Raw genomic sequence first — 18,235 nt, 5'->3', positions numbered from 1 at the left:
CATAACCTTTTTAAAGAATATGTAACTTTTAAACATATTTTATCTGTTGATGTCCAAGAATTTTTCCAAATATTTTTCTAAAATGAAATTAATTGGTATGTTTTATATGTTTGCAGTTCCCATACATTACTGGCTTTATCGCAATGCTGCTCTTAGTTCCGTGATAACAGCACTTCCTTAGAACTCAAAAGTCATTTTTCAGCTTCTACATATCAAAATATTATGATCATGTGAAACTTCGCAAGGCAAAATTATTAAGCTTGACTAAATTTTGTCTAATTTCTAGCACCCGCAGTTGTTCTTGGTACACAATAGTTATTTAATAGATAATGAGTGAACCAATTTTGAGTGGATCCTACTGACTTTTATCTTCCTGTGCAGTCATGTCTGTGTTTCTTCTCTTTGAATGTGCTACATATCTCATTTAAGGGAATGGTTCTTTACAAAATCTTGTTGCTTATGGTAGTAGTTCTTATTTTCTGTATGAATAAACTTCATTCATTCATGCATCTGTTCATACATTCATTCATTCATTGTTTCCCACACTTCAGTCATGAAGACTTTATTTCTGCTTCTCAAACAACAACGTTTGCAATTGCCCTTCCCTCTGCTTGCAACACTCTGGCTCAGTGTGACTGGTGTTTTCTAGGTATTCATGTCCTAGTGCATAGTCACCTCTTCAGAGAGGCCTTACCTGTCATCAAAAGCAAAAGTCAGCAAACTGTAGCCTGCAGCCCAAATACAACCTATCACTTATTAAACAAAGTTTTATTGGAACACGACAATGTTCATTTATTTGCATATTGTCTATGGCTGCTGTTTAGAGACTATATGGCCCACAAAGCATAAAATATTTATGATATGGCCCTTTGCAGAAAATGTTTTTGACTCCAGATCTAAAGCACTATATAATGCTGATTTAATTTTTTCCCTAGCCCTTAGGACCACTGAAATTATCCAATATGTTTATTCATTTATATACTGTCTTCTTTCTTGAGAATTACTTGGTTTACTAATGCATTCCAGGTACCAGGAAGGGGGAGGCAACATAGTAGATGCTCAAAAAGTATTCATTGGATAAACAATCAATACATTTTGAACATCTCTGCTGGGGTTCTGTGCTAGATACTCTGAACTTCAAATTGAAGAGTTATTCAGAGTTGTTCAAAATGTGCCACATTGAATACATCATATACATACCTGTAATCATGCTCTCAAGAGCTCTCAGGGAAGGAGTCCACGAACTTTACACAGATATTACAGTAAAATATGATAAGTGGTTTGAAAAGAGGCTAGAGCTGCATATAAAAGGAAAACACTGACTCTACTGAGCAGAGACAGAAGAGCTACAAAAAGTGTCTCGTAAGGTAAACATTGAAGAGTGAGTGGAATTCTTTCAGCAGAAAAGGAAGAGAAAGGCATTCTGGGTAGGGTGCACAAATATGTAGAAGTATGTGTTACCACGTAAATGACAGTCATACACTGAGGACAATTCAGGAAGTTCAATATGTCCAAAGCAGTGATTTTCAACCGGTGCGCTGCAAGAATTTTTAAAACATGCAATACCTGACTATCTAGTGAGGGGCGCTGACCTCTTTTCCCTTCGATTGTCAAATAAAAAATGACAGCAGCCAACACAACAATAGCTTTTTGGTGTGAATGAATCAAAATTATACCTACTTTTTGTCAGATAGGCAAAAAATATATTTTTGATGCCCCACAGAATTTTAGTAATTAGTTTATGTGGGCCACGAGATGAAAAAGGTTGAAAATCTCTGTTCGAGATAGAGAATATAATTAAGTTTTCAAGGTTAAGCAATAATTGGGGATGGCTTACAAAAGGTTTTATATGGCACATTATGAAGTTTGGATTTTAACTGAGAAATAATGACACAATGGAGAATAGTTTTGTTGAACTTATTGTTTTTCAGATTTATTTTTTAGTGAGAATTATTGGATTTAAAATAGTATCACAGAGGCCGGCGTCATGCTGGGGAAAAGAGGACAGGCTTGAAAACCATTTTGGCCCCATTCATAACTTAACAGAATGGTTTTGAATAGAGGTGTGAGGGCCACTGTCAGCCTTGAGTTTAGCACTGGGAGGAGACTCTAACTTCATTAATTAAGAAGAAGACCAGGAAGACCAGGTTTATAGAGAGGACCTACGTGAGGCCATATTGAGAACAGTTAAGCACTCGTTATGTTTTTCATATTTGTTGAGCATTCAGATGGAATTACCTAGGAAGTAATGGAAAATATGAATGGATCTTATCAAAAGTCACAACCGAGGTTCAGTTGAGTTAGCTGCGCGAGTGAATGAGCTCTCCCAGCCAATGCATGTATGCCGGTTGTTTAAACCCCTGGCTGCATAGCAGCATCACCTGAGAGGATTTAAAAACATCAGTGTCCAAGTACCATATGATTTCATATGTGGAATCTAATGACCAAACTGAACTAACAAGCTAAATAGAGCCGTCTCATTGATGGAGAGCAGGCTGACAGCCGTGAGGAGTAAGGGTTAAGTGCGGGAGGTGTGGAAGGACTGAGCAAAAAAGAAAAAGAGAGAAAAAGCTCATGGACGTGGACAACAGTGTGGTGACAGCTCGGGGAGAGGGTGGGGGAGGGTGGAGGAGGGCACAGGGAGGATAAATGGCGATGGACACTTGACTTCAGGTGGTGAACACACAATGCAGTGTATAGATCAGGTGTTGTGGAGTTGTGCGCCTGAAACCTGTACAATTGTTACCCAGTGTTACCCCAATAAATTCAATAAAAAGGGGGAAAATGAAAGTGCAAACACCAATGTCCAAGCCCTTTGTCAGCCCGAGTAAATCAGATCCTCTGCAGGTGGGACCCAAAGCACCGGCAGGCAGGTCTTAAAAGCTCCCCGGTGATTCCGATGCACAAAGTTGAGACCCACTGCTATAAAACTAAAAGGGGAAAAATGAAAGAGATTCCTCAAAAGAACTATATGAAAACAATGGGTGAAATAAAGGGACCGTGAAAGAGGTTTGAGAAAGACCAGATAAGCAGTAGGCAATAAGACATCAGAGGAATAGAAAACACCCATGGACTGGACAACTAGGTAGGCTGCTAGCCATCTCTGAAAGTGAAGTTCGAACGGATCCGTGAGCGTGAATCCAGACAGCAGTAAATTGAAGAGTGAATGGCAGGTGAGGAGATGGAGACTATGAATGCTCTGCTCTTTCATGCAGTTTAGCCACTAAGGGAAAGAGAATGTGGAAGCATAGCTGAGATGGGTGGGCAAGGCAAAGGGTAATTTTATTGATGGTTTGTTTTTAGTTGGAGGAGACCTGTGCATATTTGTGGGTGATCTGACAGTCAGAAGGAAGAAAAGGCTTTGAGAAGAGCTTTTCTATCTTTTGGTTTATTTTTGGTCTGTTAGAAAAAAATACATATATCATCTACTGATATTAAGAAAAATCAGAAAAATATTGAGAAATTTATTGATGACCTAGAGCTTCAAAGAGGCCAAGAGGTTGAAGATGTGACTAGTGAGTGCAGGTTCTGAGTGGAGTGAGAAATGGTCTTGGGTGTGATGCGTGCACCCTCAAGTTTGAGTCTTCTGGGTAAATTTTCTCTTTTTTTCTATTTACCAACACTTTTCAGGTGCTGTAGGGTGACTTTATTTTTTATTGTCTTTCCTTGATTGAATGTTGAACATGGTGTCACAATGTAGAGATTACTCTTTACTATATTACATTGCTCAGCATCCTTGCCAGAAAGCACGCTGCCTAAGAACATAACAAACTGCACAGTGTGTTCAGTTAGATTTAACATGGGTGAGTCATAGCATCTAGATTTTCTCAAATAGTATGTGTCTTTAGGATAGAACTTGATGCAATGCTGTTAGGTTAAAAAATGTGCCCATTAAAAACATTTTAAAATATCTTTCATTTTTCATTAGACATTATTCTTTCCTGTTTATTAAACTTAAACTTAAATTTATAAAAGCCATTTAAACTAGTAAAGCCCCTAACTTAATGGTATGGAATAAAAATTATTTACTCTGTTGAAAAATAATCATATAATACCAGCTTAAATTTATATAGCAGACATAAAAAGTCTTTCATAGATATTATGTCTTTCATATCTCACAGGAACCTTAGGAGGAAGTTAGGATACATATTAGTATCTTTATTCTAACGATAGAAAAATCAGGTTTAATGATGTTACGTGACTTCCCTAAAAGTATAGAACCAATGAAGGGGATGGATGGTCTGAACTCTAGGCCTTCATACTTGAGACTCAAGTGCCTTTGTCAAGATCTCACTGGCCTTAACATAAAAGTGAAGCAATGCACGCAACTGCAGGAGCACCCAGGGGAAACATGTGGAGGGTTCCATGCACTGGTCTCCAACTCCCCCTCTTATCCTGTAATTTTGTCTTCTTAGTTCTCAGACTCACCCATTCTCCCCTGGTGGAGCTCCCTTCCAAAAGACAGACTTCCCATGCTCCCATGCCTTTGTGCATGGTCTTCAAATTTTTGCTAGCATACCCCTAAAAGACTTACATAGACATATATTTTATTATACATAAATATATAATACATAACATGTAACATAATGTCTGGCTTTATTATAAACACTTGGTATCTTTGCAAACATTCTAATGATTTCTTACTCAACATCATCCACTGACAAAATATGAGAACAATTTTTAATAGTTGTAGTAGTTATAGTGTTCTTTTTCTATTTTTGCTTTTATTTCAACATTATTTCCTCTATAGATTTTTATCCTAATATATTTGTGCATAAAAATTTTTATTGATCATTTCATGCTTTGCTATAATAAAAACATGCATATAAATACTATTTTTTATGACCATAGAGATTTAAGTGTTCAGTTTCTTTTGGATTCAATTGTCAGTACATTCATTATGATTAGTACAACATTTGTCTAAAGAACCAAATGTACTGCAAATTTTGAAAAATAGTTAGTTAGCATAAATCCTGACTTTTCATTGGATAGTGACCTTCGAATCGGTGAGAGGGGCTGCACTCTCCATCAGTTAGCTCGTTTAGCATGTCTGAGTGTTGCTTACAACTGACACGAGACGGGATACAACCTGTGTTATTTCTATCCGTCATTTATAACAGATACAAACATAGATGAGGTTCTTCTCATCCATAAATAAGTAAATAGGAATACATGGAGTTACTCAACTCTTTCTTTGCACATCTTCAGAATTGCATGCCAAAAATCACATAACGGTCTATCATCAAAATGTATGCTTAGCGGCCCATCAGCTGGCATACTCAGTCTTCCCTCAGTTTCGATGAAAGCAAAGAATTGTAAACCACCTGATTTGCAAAAGGATTTGTTGCCTCGTCATTACAGTCTCTTGCTCTGTCAACTACCACACATTCCCAATCATGCACTTGCTTGGCACCCTGGAGGTTTGACTCGCTTATGCAACACACCATGGTAAGGTTGGGATTCAAGAATCCTTTATTTTGAAAAGTAGGGATCAAGTTCTTGGGGCAATTCATTTTAGGATGAAATGCATATGGAAGTTAAAGATAGATAGATAGATAGATAGATAGATAGATAGATAGATAGATAGATAGATATATACACACACACACACTGATACCCTTAAAAATATTTTTGTGTGTGTACCACTTAGAAAATTTTGCATACTCCTGAGCACCTGAATCTCATTTTGAAATCCTAATGCCTTCAAACTCCTCTTTACCTAAACTGGAAAGCATTTCCCTTAGTCATTTATATGCCATATTTTATACTACATTATGTGCTTTAAGATGTTATTTCTCCAGGTAATTTGCATGGGAACAGAACCTTTTAATGGTCAAATTAAAAACTCCTCCTTCTCCAAGACATTGCAAGTCACTGCCAACAACGTGGGCAGTAATTTTGGAGAGTGTGGAGGCTTTCCTGAGGCCTCTGCAGTTGAAGTAAACCCAGTTCTACAGTCAGTTCAGAAATCAAACCTGTGTTGGTTCCAGAAGAGTCAGCAGAGGATGGGCCCGATGTCTTGTTCCTGTGGATGGCATCACTTTCCTGGGGAGCCCCAGCCAGAGGCTAGCACAAGCCCATGTCTGGGGTGGTTAAGATATGTGTTGATGCTGCTGGTTCTTCCAGCCACCATCACAGGACACAGAGCCCACCCAGTCAGCACTCAAGCCTGCAGCGCTGTAGGTGCCTCCTGCCAGTTCTTGGCTTAGTAGACAAAGGAGAGCCCAGAGCTCAGGCAGGGCTGACTTCAGATCAATGCTCCTTCCTGAGCTGTGTAGGCTGTGCTAGCATGTCTTTCTCGTTTGAAACATGGGAATCTAAATACCCCTTTCACAGTGCTGTTGTGGGGTAGAGAAATCACATACATGGAGTACCTAGCTGGGTATCTGGAACGCTCCACACTAGCTCACTGTGTTCCTCCTTTCTCACTCTTCACCGACGCACTCCATCTGGCTCAGCTTCTCTGTCCTTCCAATTTCAGCATAGGGAAAATCTGCTTTCAAACTCTGTTAAACCAGGTCGGGATTCACTGCGGGGCCACAGGGTGCTCTCTTGCCCTCCATGTCACATCCGCTGCTTTCCCACCCCAAAGGATGGTAATTGTTCCCTAACCATAAGATGTGCCCCACAATTTCTCCCTTATCTCCAATTAAACAAGTCCCTGCACCCCAGAATCTTTTCTGTGAGGGGGAAAAGAGAAGCAGAAGAGAGCTCAGGAAGCTCACCCCTGAACTTGCAGGCAAGGGGGAGGAGAGCTGAGGTTGCTAGAAGGAAATCCCACTTGTTGGGGATATGGATAAGTGTGAACACTAATGATGTGTGTGCCATTGTACGGGGTGGTGTGGAGTAGAAACTGATGCCATTAAAAAAACAAGTGATGAGGACGAACTTGAAATAGCAGGGGAAAAAACTGGAGAATTTACAGAGGAAAAATAAAAATTATAAAACGGTGGATGGACTCAGTGTAGGTAAAAGTTAAAAGTAATATATAAATTGCCCATCAATTGTCCATCTATTGCCCTTTTTTATTACTTTTACCAAGTAAAATAATAAAAATTTCTCAGATTAATGTTATAAAATTTATTTTATTAAAGATCTTTTCTACCTATACCTTAAAAAATAATGTATTGTGATGATTGTTTTATAACCTAAAAGAATTAGAAAGTAATATTTATACAGACTGATTAAAATGTCATGTTCTAAAGCACATGTTAATTACATCTCTGGAAACGTAGGTTCATAGAGTTTAAGTGTAAATATGTATTTAAGTTTAGCATACAATCTAGATTGGTCAATTTAATACTTAATCATTTATATATTCCTTGTACAATTCTAAAAAGTTGTAATCTGACCTGGCTGGTGTGGCTCAGTGCACTGAGTGCCGGCCTGCAAACCAAAGTGTCATCGGTTCAATCCCCAGTCAGGGCACATGCCTGGGTTGTGAGCCAGGTCCCCAGTGGGGGGCGCACGAGAGGCAACCACATATTGATGTTTCTCTCCCCCTCTCATTCTCCATTCTTTTGCCTCTCTCTAAAAATAAATAAATAAATAAATGATCTTTTTTTAAAAAGCTGTAATCTAATGGTGAGTTGCCTTTGTCCTAGTGAAAATATCAGTTAAGGCTAAAGGAATTCAGACATTAAGATGCTTTTTGTCTTTAGATTAACACCATTTCTCTCGTATTTTTTAGAGTAGTTTGGGTTTTGTCCCATCTTCTGCAGTATAGCCTTACTCACCCAGCAGTGATAACAATTGAAGAACACTTACTGTATGCCAGGTATTAGGTAATCTGTGTCTTAACTCATTTGATCCTTACCTAATGGAATAGGTTTGAGAATTAGCCTTGTTTTATAAGTGAGTACCCTGAGGCACATGGAGGTAAGAAGCTTACCCAGGTGAGGAACAGAAATGGCAGAGATCAGTTTTGAGCCCAGGCGGTCTGGCCAAAGAGAGCCCTTTTAACTGGTCCTGTGGCAACTGCTTCCTAAAGTAAGATTCTCAATTGCATACAACAGGATTAATCAAGCCAAACATAACAAAATAATAATCAAGTAGGACATCCTAAACTCTTCTTGTAACTATTTTTATTACCTGGTAATAAAATCACATGTCTTTATAAACATTTGAGTCAACTACTTCAAATACACCCCAAATTATGGAAAAGACCACCGTGACTGAGCCGCAAAGACAGAAATAGCTCTCTGCCTCACTGCAAATCTGGCAACGAGGTGTGGTTTATGAGCAAAGCCTTTTACTGTTTTCTGAACTGCAACCTATTTTTCTCTCTTCTTGAATGTTTTTTGCATAGCTAAAAATAACTTTTAACTCAGAAAGACTTTTCCTATGTGTAAATCAGATGGGAGGGATGGGAGGAAGCAAAGTCCCAGGGTGAGATCAACTAGTATCATTGGAATGACCAAAATATGAACAGAATTCAGAGGCCAGACCAAAGTGCTGGCCCCCGATTAACCAAGATCAGCTTACAAATAAATAGCATTGCAACAATGCAGTTACTCACTTACTATTCAATATAATAAAATTCTAGCATAATGAAACACACTGTATTGTTTCTTGGGATTTTACTTAGGGCTTATACAAAGAGACTCCCTGCGAAATCCCTTCAAATGGAAGAGTGTCCCTTTTTCTGGTGGTGGTGGGTTCTAGAGATGCTGCATTAAAAAGATATATTTTCTAATAAATGGATATATTTATAGGCTTTTATATGGATTCCTTTTACTGATTCAGACAATCCCTTATGTGATAAACACAATTAGCCTCACACATCATTTTCCCTTTCAATTAACACTTTATCACTTTTGTCTAATACAAAATGGGAATAAATTATTTTTATCAACATCCATGTTCAGTTACTACTGAGTGCTAAGAAAGAGGTGATCTAAGAGAAACCACATCATCGAGGTTTTGCTGTGTTGTTTTAGTATTTCACAGAGAAAAATACCACTCTGTTCATGGAAACAATGGGAAGTTTGAGCCGTTTAGCCGTTACTGAAATCATGCTGTGCTACTTGAATTTCTTGTAAGACCATCATTATGCTTTCCACCCTCAAACCATTTTTGTCTCCTTTATCCCTGATCCCCACACAGGTACCCAAACCATAACTTGGAGATGGGGCCTCTTAAGAGTGCTCTCCTTTCCACATACAATCAACTCATCTGCCCTGTCCCTTGTCCCTTCAAATCACTTCTGAAGCCATTATTTTCTCTCCGGCCCCCTTGCTACTTCCTTAATTCTCTCTTCATGGCCTTACTAGGACTATGACAAAAACCTCTAACTGGTCCCCAGCTTCCCTTGTGCCTCCTTTGTAATCCACATCCCCCCTAAAACAGTAACTTTTGAGTCCGTGTCATTATGCTGCTTTGCTCGAAACCCTTCACTGGATTACAGCAACTCTAGGTAAAGGCCAAACGTTAGGACGGCATTGTCGCCCTGGATGATTTCCTGAAATCATCCCTTGCTCTGCTCCCCCTGACCGTGCCCAGCTGTGCGGGGCCCTGGCTCCCCAAGAGGCTTCAAGCTTGTGCCATCCCCTCTTCCTCAAATGCCCTCATCCTCCACTTTCCTCCCTTGACTTCCCAGTAAGCGAAATTTCACCCTTCAGAAAGTAGTTCACACATTTCCTCCTCAACTGTCATCTCCCCACATTACTTAAACCTCGAGTTACCTTCATCCTGCATATATGTTTGTGGTTTCTCTTTCACACTGTACTTATTTGTTTATAGGTTTGTCTTCTAGCCAGAGCCCCATAAGCAAGCGCTTACCTGATTTGTCTCGTTGTCCCCCAGCCCTTGACACAATGCCCAGCACTCTGTAGGTAGTCAGTGTTTGTGGAATGTAGCTGAAATCACAAGATGCGTAACTCTTCGTTGAAAATTAAAATTCTTGGGAAGCTGTGTTGTAGGCTCAAGTTCACTGTGATCTCCTAGACCACAGGTGGCAACATAAGGCCAAGGGCTGAAGCCGGCCCTCCACCTTGTTTTATCCTGCCCGGTCCCTTGTTTCCACCTGGCGCCAGCGCCGAGCTCTCGCTTAACTGTTAAGAAGTAGTTTACATTTATACAGTCCTAAAGTTGCATTCAGCCCTCTGAAGGCATCCGAGAGGCTGATGTGGTCCCTGGTGAAAATGAGTTTGACACCCCTGTCCTAGACTCTGTGTTTACTAGATGAAAATCTACAATAATCTATAATAATTACTCAAACACTGTTTTAAAAAAATTTCTAGCAAACGTATAGGTACAATGTGGGCTGGAGAGATGTGCCACTTGCAAAGATGTCTTAGCTAAAACATGCTGGCCACAGGACACTTCAACCTCGCAACGGCAGAGAAACCTTGAGCGTCTCTCGGCAAAATTCTGGGACAGCCCTCCGCTGTCTCATGATTTCTCCCATGAGTCCACCTGGTATCCAGGGCAGTTCTGTAGGGTTTTTCTTTAGGCAGTGGAGATTTGTGTTCTAAACCTGAGACAGAACTTACTGAGAAGGGATGTTTAAGGTGTCCCTTACTAAATACATTTAATATTAATTCGGACAGTTAAAGCACCAACTCTGTAGAGATCTAAAAGTGTGTGCGTGTAAACAGACTTGATCCCACTGTATCTCGTTGTCCAGACATTCAGCGGTGTTACTTAAGCACCTCCCACATTCCAGTTCCAGGCTCCAGGAATGGAACAATGGTCAAACAGACCAGAACCCATGGAGCTTACATCCTGGTGGAGGAGACCATTAATAACTAAGAGATAAGTAAAATACAGACTATACGAGATGCCAAGTGCTATGGAGAAAATAAAGGAAAAGATGGGGAGACACTGGGGACACACACATAAGGAAAGGTTGCAGTTTTAAAGGCTGGTCAGGAAGTGACTCACTGAAAAGATGACACGTGAGTAAAGACCTGAAGAAGAGAAGGAAGCAAACCATGCAGATAACTGGAGAATGTTTATTCCAGGCAGGCACACCAGCAGACTCAAAACTACCAAGGCAGAAGCACCGCCCCCCGCCCCCTGCCCGATGTGCAGAAGGACCACTAAAGAAGCCAGCACGCTAAAGAGAAGAGAGACAGGGAAGGTGTACAGTCATGTGCCCCATAGTGACGTTTAGGTCAACCACGCACCCCCTTTATGACAGTGGCTGCGGAAGGTTACAATGGAGTCAGAACATTCCTGTCGTCTCACGACACCCCGGCCATCACGGTGTTGCGGTGCAAGGTGTTACTCACGGGCTTGTGGTGATGCGCCCGTCATATAAAAGCAGAGCAAACACAATTATGTGCAGCACATAATCCCTGATAATGATTATAAACAACTACGTTCCTGGTTATGTATTTAACCAGTAACTCTATACCACAGTTTTGTCATTATTTGAGAGCAAACTCTTTCTACTTACCAAAAATATTTGCCATAAAACAGTACACCACGTCATGCCAGCAGCAGCTTCATACATCTCGTGTTTACTGCATCTCTTGACTGAATCATTTTCTCTTGTGCTTGACTTACTATCATGTTGTTTGCACAGTAACCTGCCGTACTGTCTTGTAACCTAGGAGTAATTGGCTACACCATATGGCCTAGATGTGTAGTGGGCTATGTCAGCTAGATTTGCGCAAGTGCACCCCATGATGGACGCACAACAACGAAATTGCCCAGCATACGTTTCTCAGAATGTATCCTGGTCATTAAGGTGCATGACTATAAAGAGGTGATCTCAGAGAGGGCAGGGGTCCTGGTGATGCAGGGCCTTTGGGTCCTTCTAAGGACTTCAGCTTTAACACTGAGCAAGACAGCAAGCCACTGGAGGGTTGGAGATGAGGTGTAGCACAATGTGACTCAGGGCTAAGAATCACTCTGACTACTCTTTTGAGAATAGACCACTGAGGGCCAAGGGGAAAAGCAGCAGGTAAGACAGGAGGTGGTTGCAATCATCCAGGACAGAAATGATGGTGACGTGAACCAGAAGTAGAGTGGCAGTGAGGGCATGAGGAGTTGTCAGTTTCCAATGTGCTGCTCTGGCCTTAAAGGGGCAAAGGGAGAGGAAGGGAAGAGTCAAGGCCAAGTGTCAGGTTTTGTCTAAGTAACTGGAAGGGGGGAGCTGGCATTAACGGACATCGGTAAGGCTGTGGGAGGAGTGGGTTTGGAAGGGCAGTTCAAAAGGTTGTTATTAGACAACTGAGTGGAATTGCAAGAAGGCAGTTGAATATATGAACCTGGAGTTCAGGGGCGGGGTCTGGACTGGAGATAAATTTAGGAGTCACTTGCTTGACACTGGATGAGTTCATCGAGGAAGTAAATATGGGTAGAAAAAAGAAAAGGTCCAAGGATGGAGTCCACAGAGGGGAATAGACCTCAGCCCACAGAAACCATGGGGGATGGGGTCAGGTTGGACAACAACCAGGAAAGTGCCATGTCCAGGGAAAGCAAGAGAGCAGGAAGGAGGGACCAAGTGGTCAGAAACTGCTGCGGAGAAAAGGAGGCAGAGCACTGAGACTCATCAGCACATCTAACAGTGAGAGTAATTGCTGACTTTGAAAGGAGAGCTCTAGTGGAATGGTGGAGGTGGAGGCGGATTACAATAGATTCTGTAGCAATCAAGAGGAAAGGAATCGGAGAGAGCGAATATAAACAACCATTCTAAGGCATTTTGTGAGGTGATCAGAGAACTGTGGGGGTAACAGAGGCAGAAATGAGTGGGAGAGATTCTGTTTTAAGTTGGGAAATAACTGTATGTCTGCATGTTAATGGAAATGATTCAGTGGCAAGGGGAAATGAATGATTTAAGAGAAAGAGAATTGAGTAAGAGGAAGGCGATGGAATGCAGAGTACAAATAAAGGTGACAGACAGGAGCACAGAGAGCTGAGCCAGCAACAAGAGAGAAGGTACAGAGTAGAGGTGGGTAGGCAGGTGGTGGGAGCTTGGAAGATAAGATTGTCAGTGTTCTCAGCAATGGAGAAACTTGATCATCAGCCGAAAGTGAGGATGGAGGGGGAGGTGGTGTTTACAGCGAGATGAGAAAATGCAAAATAGCTTTCTAGTAGTGTGGACAGTGAACACACAATGGACATATAGTGTGATTTTTTTTTCAGCAAAAGTGAGGGCCCACTTGAGTTCCGCAATCATAAATATAAGACAAGCCCACAGCCATTTTTCACTGCCAGGACAAAAAGGTGGAGTAGCGGAATGGGGAGCAGGTGAGCACCTTGAAGTGAGGAAGGGACGAGAGAGTCGAGGGTATAATGCAGAGAATTCCAGACACCAGAATTTGTGCTTGGTAAAAAGGAAGGAAACGTGAGAGGGTGAGGGGCAAAGGTCCTGGTGCAGGTTTGTTAGCATAGGGGTCCTAGAGAGAGAATAAGCAGGAAAGACAGAAAACGGTGAAAAGAGAGGATGATTAAAACTGAGTTTTAAGCGGGGCTGCAGTTGGTGGTAAAGACCAGAGCTAGGCCAGTACTGCTCAAACTTTAATGTGGGTATAAGTCCCCTGGTGTTATTATGATACACATGTTGATTCAGTAAATCTAGTGTGGGGCAGAGCCCGAGATTCTGCATTTCTATCAAATCTCAGGTAACATTGATGCTGTTGGTTCAAGGATATTTTTCGAAAGGCAATGATCTAGCTTGTTATTTCTCAATGCTAGCAGTAAACTACGGCCCCGAGGGGAGTTTAAAAAATACTGATGCTCAACCAGTCTTGACCAGTGCCTCGCGGTTTCTCTGGGCTGGATTTAGAATTGGTATATTCTAAATGTTCTCCAAGTCCCTCTGCAATGAAGCCAGGATTGAAAACCTCTGTCCTAGACCATGTGCCTAGAGTGTAAGTGACTTGAAGTCAAGATCATTGCAGGAGGGAGGGGTATGGAACTGAGGGGTCAAGGTGTTGAAAATGGCATCTTTTGTTATTAAAATCATCAGAAATTATGACAGAAGTTGTGCTGGATTAAATGGCTATGAGTCCAGAGGTCTGAAGATGATTTAAAAATATATAGGAACCAGTGACATGATCTGATGGCATGAGATTCGAAGCAAAGGTGTTTGCGCAGAACGGTCTGGAATAGACAATGCAGAACAAGGAGGAGACTGCCTGGGACCCCAGGCACAGCAGTATGTGGGATTTGGGGAACATCCCCCATCTGAGAGGAACCCAGAATAAACAGTAACATCATGAGGAGCTAGGTTTTTTAGTTAGAGAACAGTGAAGAAAACAATCTTTAAAAATACAGGATTTTAGGAGGATTTCACTACTGTGTTCCAAGGCTGGATGGCGAGGTTTTCAGAATTTTGGAGGGCGGTGATGGAGAAGTGGAGAGCAGGATGGGGACTCTAGGACGGGAGGGAGCGATGATGACCTGTCTCGTGGAGGGAGGAGATGGTCTCAAAGCAGGGTGTTGGTGCATGCCTGGGAGTATCGAGGCAGGGAGAACAGAGAGGAGGGATCTTACTCGAAGGTGGAGAAATCCGGGGCTCATCTCTTCATTTCTACAGATATTTTCTAGATACTTTCTTCAAACTTCAAAGGCAAACAAATGAGCCCAATGCAGAAAACATATCAAAGATGAGCTTCCCTGGTTCAAGCTAGAGTTTGGGCAGGAGGGAGAGCTCCTACAGAGCCCTAGGGCTTCCCCAGCACTTCTGGGACTCCCAGGGGTCCTCCGAGCTCAGGCCATAATCACTGCTCCAAGGCTGGTGAGAAACACCCAAGGAAAATGCAACCATGTATAAAAAGTAAAGACCGTATACTCAATAATCATGTAAAGTCTTTTAAAATCTTTTGTCAACTGTTCCAGTTGCTCTCTTTCCTCCTTGTAATAATCTCTTCAAATAAACAAGTGGTTTTCAGTATCCCTTGGGACTTTTGATGTCATTTCTGATCAGGAGAACAACACTGTTGTTAACTGATATTACGTGCATAGAAGAAACCATAGTTTTGAGCAGTCACGACTTAGGGCAGGCTCCCCAGAAGCAGACCATGAGGCTAAGGTTTGAATGCAAGTGGTGCTTAAGCATGCACTCCCAGGAGAGGCTTGTGGTGGGCGAAGCAAGCAGGAGAGAAAAGGGAAGCCCAGGAAGACTGTGAATTCAGGGGAAGTCTCCAGGAGGTATTTTCAGCCTGATCCACTGCAGTGATAGTCTGGGGAATAACACCTCAGATTTCCATTGGAATTGGCTGGTTTCCTAAGGTTTTTCTCCACACCCTGTGAGACAATGTGGAGGGGAAATTGCAGGGTAAACTAGGAACCCCTAGGCACTTCCAGGCAGAGTCCAGGAGCCTGACACCCGCCCTTCTGAAAACAGTATTGGGTATAAGGTTCCCGAAACAAAAGCGCAGAGAGCACAGACCCACACTCAAGTAGAAGGGATGGATCCAAGGCCAGCTCAGGGGAACCCAACAGTGCCTTCTCAAGTGGAAAGCTTTCTTCCGAATGGCGTAGATAACCTAGGTAAGATTAGATTAAAAATGATCAATGTCATCTTTCAATTACTGTCAATTTCCGACAGTGTGAGTTTGCTACCTTCCCCCTTGCTCTGCCAGCAGGATCATATTGCCACAGGCAGAGGGCCATACTTTGAGAAAATCCAGGTGATGAGAGTATGAGCATCTGATCAACTATTTTCAGGCACGGCCCCGACTGAATGCACGGTCTGTATTCGAAAACAAAATGCATGTTCTAAAACTCCGCTGCTTTACATGGATTCCATTCTCGTTCTCACTTCCATTAGTGTAAATACCAAGCATGGTTTCCTGTTTCAAAATTCCCATGATTACAAAGAGTTGCTCTTATCTACTTTCTAATACATTTTTTTTTCAGGATTGTGGTTGGTTTTTGTTTTTCCCTTTAAGTTGTGGCCTCGCTCCTACAGATTAGAAGAGCATTATTTCAGAGTCGCTGCGTTAGGTTTCATTTACAGCTCTGCAGCCCCAAGCCCGCTGACAGATTCAGAGATTAATTTCCAGACCTCTTGCGGTGCTAGAGAATCTCTTTAAGATTTTGAAAATGGCAACACTATTGACTCCCTACCGCTAAAGGTTACCTGTATTCACATCCACACTAACGCAAGGAAGGTTTAAATGTGGTAAATATCAATGTTGTTTTGTTTATGGGAAAAACCTGTGCATAAGAGGAAAAAATAAGAAGCAGTTTACAGGACAAGAAATAGTTTATCCTTTACAGAACAGCTTGTACATATGTATCTCCCTCTTTTCATTCCATAGGGATAACATTGCTGTTATTAAGTTGATAGTAATTGCATAGAAAAAATGTAGCTTGATAATTTTGAACACTCATTTCTGAGGTCGGGTTCCCCAGAAGCAAACCACGAGCCACAGCTCTGATGCTAGTGATACACCGAAGGAGAGGTTCGGGTGCGCCCACATGCTGTTTGGGTCACATTGGGAGTTGGTAGAAGCCCTTTTTTCCTCAACTGTTTTGGCTTAGATACATTTCCAAATATGTGTTTACAGCATTTTAAAATGAGGGCATTTTCAGGGAAATTTAATCCATATGTTTCAGCAAGTCTACACATATATCACCCAATGGTGTTTCATTTGTAAGGTGTGTAAGATGCCTCTCGAGTTTTTCAAATAGTTCTTATACTCTTTTCTGAAAAGCTGCAGGTAGGTTGCCAAAAGTAAACAATTGAAACAGCAAAAGGTTTCAGTTCAGTCTGAAATGCTTAGCCTATTATTTTTGATTGGGCTCTGAACCTGGCAGCGGACATTGCCTGTTCCTGCCTGCAGGGCAGAGTGAAAACAATTTGAACATTGGATTACCCAGTGGGTTCATTGACATTTGAGAATACCATAGTACAGACAGAATCAACATGTTTGGCAGGTGAGTGATGGATACTTCACATGACCTCAGAAAGTTTCTTCCTCCCAGTTTGCAGAAGTTCGTGGCACAGAGCAGTGTTATTCTTATCGCAAAACACAATTAGGACGGGCAGATGTCAGGGCACACATACGGGGGAATCACCTGTTTATCTTGTGCACCTTCAGGTGGAATGGTTGAAAAATGAAGACATAATCGATCCTGTTGAAGATCGGAATTTTTATATTACTATTGATCACAACCTCATCATCAAGCAGGCCCGCCTCTCAGATACTGCAAATTATACTTGTGTGGCCAAAAACATTGTTGCCAAGAGGAAAAGCACAACAGCAACTGTCATCGTCTATGGTGAGTGAGCTTTCGGGGCCTCAGTCTGGTTCGTGTCAAAGTGCAGCTCTCATTTGAATTTTAAAACACCAAGCGCGAGGCTCCTTTTCATTCCCCCTTGCTGCCCTCTTCCAGCTTCTCGCATAGACAGTGAGGCTTAATTCCCTCCCAGATACCCATAGAAAGACTAGCCGTGGAAATGCCTTGCCCTTTGTCAGTCAGTTTATAGGAAAGTGAAGAAACCTACTTAAGTGCAACTGCGTTCCTAAGCCCTCCCCTCTCCCTACCCCGGACCACCGAGATCTAGCGTGAATTCAGAGAGAAGGTGCTTAAAGCAGCTTGCTGCCACTACTGTGAACCTTTCTTTGGTCCAGTGATTGCAAGACCCCCAATAAACTGGACCTGACATGGTTGTTCCCCACACACATCACAGCAACCTTAGCCTCCTGCAGCTTGCTTCACACCCTCCATCCGGGCACTCAGAGTACAGAAAGCACTGCCTTCGCCATGTGGCCCTCATCCTAACCACACGGAAGGTTCTACATCTTGACGTCTTCAAGAATCTTCCCTGCCACTCTCTGGCCCTTCCCAGCCTATCTCATTTCTAAGCCTATCCCAATTTTTGCCGAAAGAGTAAACAGTTCCCCACCCAGCTTTGCTGCGGCATACGACTGATGCTTTATCTCCCTGTCTGGTTGAGAACTCAGTGGTTTTCTAGTCATTTCATGAGTAGTTCCCTGTCTCCAGCTATGTAATCCTTAAGCTTGTTTATGCACTAAGGGTCAACTCTGTAAATTTATGCATTTCTCACAGTTTTGACACACAGTAGGTCTTCATATTCTTGATGAGTCATTGTCTCAGAGGAAACTGAACAACCCTGTGAAGGACTTTGAGGTTATGCCACCTCCCAAATGACACGACTGCCACTTTGAACGTAAGGAAGCTTTTCAAGGCCGCTTCATTGTTCAATGACATCCCAGGGGCCTTAGCATCGGGATGACTCTGAAGGAGTGATGGCCACCATCAAATAGCTGGCTCGGGGTACTTAGAGCAGACAGTAGGTTTGGACGGA

General features: G+C 42.0%; 1 protein-coding gene across 2 annotated transcripts in view; it reads left to right on the top strand.

Annotated features, from left to right (window-relative positions):
• The window catches only part of UNC5C (unc-5 netrin receptor C), a 348,264-nt gene that overhangs the window by 265,780 nt on the left and 64,249 nt on the right, over positions 1-18,235 (top strand). For both annotated transcript variants that reach the window (XM_024574906.4, XM_024574905.3), the window contains exon 5: positions 17,004-17,184. In XM_024574906.4, coding sequence (XP_024430674.1) covers positions 17,004-17,184 — 181 coding nt within the window. The remainder of the gene's footprint in view (positions 1-17,003; positions 17,185-18,235) is intronic.

Source organism: Desmodus rotundus, chromosome 4 (assembly GCF_022682495.2).
Source record: "Desmodus rotundus isolate HL8 chromosome 4, HLdesRot8A.1, whole genome shotgun sequence".
Taxonomy (NCBI): Eukaryota; Metazoa; Chordata; class Mammalia; order Chiroptera; family Phyllostomidae; genus Desmodus; species Desmodus rotundus.
The sequence above is the reverse complement of the archived record's forward strand: the minus strand, read 5'-3'. Positions and strand labels throughout refer to the sequence as shown.